We start from the raw sequence: 6548 nt of genomic DNA on the forward strand, positions 1-6548 counted from the left end.
AGGGAGAGAGCTTTCTGGGGTCTCTTTTACAAGGGTGCTAATCCCATTTACGAGGGCTCCACCCTCATGGCCTAAGCACCTCTCTAAGACCCCCTCCGTAACACCATCATATTGAGGGGTAGGATTTCATCATCTGAATTTCAGAGGAATACAAACATTCAGTCTGTAACAGTGGCTAAGAATCCCCCACTAAACCATCTAGCCTATTTGATAGCTGTAGGACCTGGATGTCTAGCTCCTCAAGCTGCAGCTAAACTCGTGTATCAAACGTAAGTCTGACTCTCCTAATTAAAACATTTCGGCGATTGTTTTCTGTAAAATAAAGCCCAAGCTCCTTATCATGTCTGACTTCATCTACAGCTTGGGCTGTGTCATCTCCCATTATTCCTGCCCCATGGTTTGAAGACTGGACAGGATGTGGTTCTTCTGTGACCTGTCTTGCCATGTCTTGTGCCTTTACCGTAAAACTTCTTCCTCTACTTATCTTTCAAGACAAAGTCCAGGTATCATATGTAGGAAGCCTCCATCCAATCCCCAAACTTGGGCTTATAGTATCTCTGGTTACTCGGATTTCTCAGTAGGCCTCTCTAACATAGCATTTACCATCTTTAATCAACTAATTTATTGCATTGTTCTCATTCTGAGCTCTTGAGTGTGCTCACGAGCACAGAGTCGGAGCCCAATACATGTACATTAAGTAAATTAGTTATTCCTTTCGTGTTGTTTGGGAACGGTCTGAAATAATCACTTGGTGACATCCTCCTCCCACTACCTTTTTGTCTTTGGGCATTTCCTATTGTCTGGGCAGTTCTTTCCAGGCTTTAGATAATAATTCTGTGATAATACCTCCATGGCAAGGCTCCCTGAGTAACACATCCAAATGTCGTGACCCAGGCGAGAGTTACGGTTCTTTGATGAAGACCGATGTACTGTTTGAGCTGACCCATCCTTCACCGATTCTCCGTATCCCCAAATCATTATATTTCATTTCCTGAATAATGCATAGAACTTCCCCTTGAGAGCAGCATCTTCTCTGCGTTGTCCATCTCTCTGTGCCTAGAACATAGTGGGTGAGTGAATGAATCCTGTTTATTTCTCTCTAGAACAATCTACTTATTTTCTGGGAGGTCGTTTTCTCCCCACCCATCCTGTTCCCTAGCACCCCAGAGGAATACCCATTCTCACAATATCTTAAAAAGTTCTGTGGTCCATGAGGTATTACATCTACAACTGTACATATGAAAACCCTCTCCAGAGTGTAATGGAATTGACATGTAAGCCACATTTTCGTTTAGAGAAAGCTAGACCCTTGCACAAAAGTTGCCGCTTTGGCATGTGGCGTATGGCACGTGATAACTATGAGCGTGCTGGAGACTTGTTAGTGAATGATAATTTTGTAAATGACTGCGTATATTCAATACTGCTGGTGAAAAAAAATTAAATTACTCATTTCCTGGTGAATTAGTGTTTGTCAAACTATTCAGTCCTATTGACTGAATTACCTCTATTAAAGCCCTAAACTAGCTTATCCTAGAGGTAACAGGAGAGTTAACAGAACTGACTTAAATGTGTGTGATACCTTTCTGTTCCGCTCACTAGGACTGATTTAACACAATGCACTGTGTTCATTTAGACACTTATCATTTTTGCTAATGAGTATATTTTAGAAAGATTATTTATTTTAAAAAAATTATTTATTTATTTATTTTTTATGGTGACATTAGTTAACGAAATCCAATAAGTTTCAGCTGTACACTTTAACAGTAAGGCATATAGATATTTACACTGTGTGTTCACCCATAGTTAGATTTCTTTCTGTCACCACATATTTGACTCCCTTTACCCTAACTTCCTCCCCTCTCCCCCCTCGCCTCTGGTAACTACTAGTCTATAGTCCATGTCCATGAGTCTCTGTCCTGTTTATTTGTTGCTTTTAGGTTTATATCCTATATATAAGTGATATCATGTGATTTTCTACTTTTTCTATTTGGCTTATTTCACTTAGCATGATTATCTCGAGGTCCCTCCATGTTGTCGCAAATGGCAATATTTCATTTCTTCTTATAGCTGAGTAATATTCCATTGTATATATGTACCACAGCTTCTTTATGCAGTCAGAAAGATTACTTTTGAGAGAAGTAATTATCTCATGCCTGAATGTAATGTACAGCTATACGAGTTATCCCTATACGGCCCGAAAGGACATTATTCCAATCGGCTACAATGTAAATGGCATCTCCTACAGGTGTGCGTTGCAAAACTTGCCAGCCTTAATACCCCTTCCTCAAAAGGATACACGGAGACAATCAGGTGTTCCAACTAACACAAATTGAAAATGAGCAAAAACAAAAGATGTGGTTACTTGAACCTTCTAGAGAAATTTTAGATTAAGAAAATAACGTCTAAATGATTTGTATTTCTTTCTTTTTAGGCAAGGCAACCCCTGGTCGACCTCACAGATTACAAGGACCTTGTCAGTTTACAATCCCTTATTTTTATTTATTTTTCATTTTTTATTTTTTACACCTACAGCACCTGGTCTTCCTAGGTGGTCTCCCATCCGAGTACTAACCAGGTCCGACCCTGCTTAGCTTTGTATTTTTGTTTTTTGAAAGGTGTTGAATAGCTACTATTGTATGCATAACAGGAGAAGCTGAAATCGAAATGTACACTCAGCCATAGCCAACGGCAGAAGGAATGATTAATGTCAATGATTCATATCGTGCTAGGAATTTAAAGCTGAAAAATTAATTTTCTAGCAAGTCTGTTAGAGATGTTTTATAAATTGATTTGTCATTAAAATGACTTTTAAACATAAAAGATTACTTGAGATAATCCTTGACTGACTTGATACCAAAGCCCAGTGTGGAAAGACAATGATCCAGTATTGAGTTAGTGTTATGGATCTAAACCTATGTCTGAATTTTATAGGAAGCAAAATATGTCATTTGGTGAAACCGAAGGATTAGTTGTAATAATTAAGGATAGACTGTTATTCCTAAATTTATAGCAAGCATACGACAGAGCAGAACTCTTAAATTATAGGTTTGGATGAAAAGTGGAACAAAAGACCTGAATTGGCCTCTGTAACAACTGGAATAACAATGTGATAATTATAAACTACACTTTAGCCCTTACGCCCTCAAGTGTAATTTAATGAACAGATTAATGGGGAGCAAAAAAGAAAAGGACTAACATTTACAAAGACCTATTTTGTGCCATATACTATGCTAGATACGTAACTACTATTGACTCATTTAATTCTCATAATCACTCTGAAAAGTACACGTTGCTCTCCTACTTTAGTTGCTGAATTTCTGCAAGATTATAAATGCTAACTGTCACCCAGTGTTCCAAGTTATTTTTGAATCAAATATCATGCTGTTTTTGCTACTAGGATGACTCTTGAATATAGCATAGCATAGTAGGTATGCAAAATTAGAAATATTTTAAGAAAGATCAATCATGATATCTAATAAAGGAACTATAATTAGAAGCAACAAACGCTGCCCAACCGATCAAATATTATTTGCTATGGTCCACAATGGTGTAAAATGAGACCCTACTCATTTTAAAAAGCTCTTTAGATGCTACTTAATAAAAAGATTCTTCTTTCATTTCTTCTTTGCTCGTCACTTTAAAAAATGACCTTCAGAACTCTATTTGCCATGATGATCGTCTCTATAAATGTCACGTTTACTTAAAACACTCCCAAAACGTTCACATGTGAAAGAAATGTCTCAAACATATATAGACACGGAAATCGAAAAATGTCAATGCAAGATTCGATACCACTAATTGGAGAAGTTGTATGTATGTATATTATAAATAATGGGAGCCTGTGACACTTTTGCTTCGGTTAATAATTTATTTCAGTAAAGTCGTACTTAGTTAATACTGCCCATTTTTCATGTTATGCAAAGCAATAGTAATCTGCACAATAAATTAAAAATTATTATTAAATTAGGTAGGCTGACTAATAAGTTCCCTACATGGATTTTCATATAATCAGTAATGATGGCAAAACTGATAGATACAATACATTAAGCACCTATTGCATGTCAATTACTGCGATGAGCTCCTAAAACATCATTGCATTTAATTCTTGCAAGAAGTCTGCGAACTAGGCATTCTTGCCTCACGTTAAAGAGAGAGGAAGTGAGACTAACATAAGGAAGGAATGGATTATACAAAAGTTTAATCTGAGCATTCTATAAATATCGATGGCCAAAGAGCTGTTTATAATTTGATATTATTTTAGATAACAGGATTTATTTATATTTTTTAAATAAGCAGCTAATATTTGGGAATTTCTTCCTATTGTCATTCTTTTTCCCTTACAGGGAACAAAAGTCCTGCAGATGTTCATGTGGTACCTGAATCCACGGCAAGTCTTTGATCTTTCTCAGGAAGGGCCAAAAGATGCGTAAGTCTGGAAATACCCTCCGTGGTCCATACCATTATAGGCAAGTGAGAAGGACTTCCTGCTTTGGCGTCAAGCTGCATTATTTGGTTACTTTGCGAAAAATTTTCTTACCCCCTCTCATCTACTTTCTCACCTGTACTGTTCTCTTTTAAAACTTCATCTGGTGTTTTCCCTAGTCTTTATTGGGTTAACTCCCTTCGAAACACATCTTCTCGGTTGTTAACTCAGTTGAGTCTTTCTCGTGTGTTTGCTGCTTGTGTACATGCAATTGTGGGTTAGGAGAAAGTCTGAAAATTGAGAAAGGATCCACCAATTTTCTATTTATGCAGATACAACTTTGGAGACGTATGTTAATAGGAATGTGCCTTTGTGGAGAGTGGCCATATTTGTTTACGAATATGTTCTTATATTTGAATCAGAGGGTGTGTGTGTGCGCACGCGCGCGTGTGCGTGCGTGCGTGCGTGCGTGTGTGTGTGTGTGTGTGTGTGTATCTGTGTCCACTTGAGAGATTGATTAATTGATCACAGTGGGGGAGACATTTTAATTCCTGCTCAATCTCTTTTCTGAGCTGCTCAGAAATTTTACGCTCTTTTTTTTTTGTTAGAAGTGTTGAAATAAAGTCTAGATGGAGGTGACACGTGTTTAACTTCTTCGCGTGGTGGAAAGAGGAGCACATCCATGGTGGGAAAGGACAGAGACATCGTTACCGCTTTCTGACTCCCTTTAAAAAACCCATCTATTAAGATAGTTTGGATATTATCTGATAATATCCAAAATTAGAACTTAAGGGATACTAATTATTTTTAACAAGTAATAATGTCAGAGGCAAAGAAACAGCAGCTTGGATAATTTTTAGAGAAATGATATTCTTGTATGTAATGGATAGATTATATACATATATATATTTAAGCATGTATGAGAACATTAAATATAAATTTCTGCTAATGTTCTCTTAATCTATAAACTTCTTCCCCACTAGAGTTTGCTGTAAGACTTCTACATGTTTTTCTACATTTGGGTGCACTAAGGCAAATCTTGTACCCTGACTTTTGCCCTTTTAGATGCTTCATTTTCTTAAGGTTTTATCACTTTAGTTAAACTTTAGGTAGATACTTCATAGATCAGCAAGAGAACATAGCAGGACAGGAAATATTTTTAGGAAAAATATTATTTGATTTAAATAGGTGATGTTTTCTAGAACAAATCCATTAACAGCTTCATTTAGGCAAACAACTTCACTTAGGCAAACATTTTGACAGGAGTGGTATCGCTGCATTTTCTTAAGAGCCACCATGAAAAATAGAATAATCTAATTTTAGTAGGCAAATTCAAAATAAAAGAAAACCAGTAAAACTTCCCTCTTTGGGCTGAGGTGTATAATGGGAGTTTGACTGTTAAGTGAGTCGAGAGGTAGATGGAATTATGGATGTGGCAATGGATTATCTTCCCTCTGTTTTTCTGAAAAAGATTTTTTAGGATTAAGAATGAGAAGTTGAGGTTCAAAAAATAAATAGATCCAGGAAAAGCTAATAAAATATAAGGAGGAAATGTATAAGGCCAATTTATTGTCAATTAATGATGATTTTCTTTGAGAAAGGAGGGAGGAGAATGATGGGAAAAGAAAAAGAAGAGAGTCCAAACTAATGAGGAAAATAATGTGAGTTGACGCGTTAATAAGAATTAAGGGAAATAAAATTCTAGGACATCCTAAGATCCCATTCCAGTGCCGGCCACTTAAAAACGATGTTTGCTGCCAGCCTCTGGTCCAGTCATTGGCATCAGCCCTCACGTGGTTGCTTGGTAACTGGTTTTGATGTCGTGATTATCCTCATGATTATACATTTTCTCCAGGGATACCCTCCCCGCCCAACCCCCCATTTTTGCCATGTGTTTTCTCTTTGCCATGGCCAGTGATGTGCTCTTCTGTTAACTTTTTCTTCTATTTCCTCTACAGGCTTGAGTTGTATAGGAAAGTACCAAATCTGCGGATTCTGGCCTGTGGTGGCGATGGAACGGTAGGTCCCTGAAATAGAATCCAACTCTCTCCCTGATTTCTTCCATCTTTCTTTTGTTCTTCTTATTCTTTCCCTTTATTCGTCCTCTTTATTCTTTTCCACCTCG

General features: G+C 37.2%; 1 protein-coding gene across 1 annotated transcript in view; it reads left to right on the forward strand.

The window, feature by feature from the left end:
- Positions 1–6548, forward strand: part of DGKI (diacylglycerol kinase iota) — a 273413-nt gene that overhangs the window by 76038 nt on the left and 190827 nt on the right. The window contains exons 10-11 of the mRNA XM_023530296.1: positions 4344–4426; positions 6382–6442. Coding sequence (XP_023386064.1) covers positions 4344–4426; positions 6382–6442 — 144 coding nt within the window. The remainder of the gene's footprint in view (positions 1–4343; positions 4427–6381; positions 6443–6548) is intronic.

Source organism: Pteropus vampyrus, unplaced genomic scaffold (assembly GCF_000151845.1).
Source record: "Pteropus vampyrus isolate Shadow unplaced genomic scaffold, Pvam_2.0 Scaffold48, whole genome shotgun sequence".
In the NCBI taxonomy this organism is placed as follows: domain Eukaryota; kingdom Metazoa; phylum Chordata; class Mammalia; order Chiroptera; family Pteropodidae; genus Pteropus; species Pteropus vampyrus.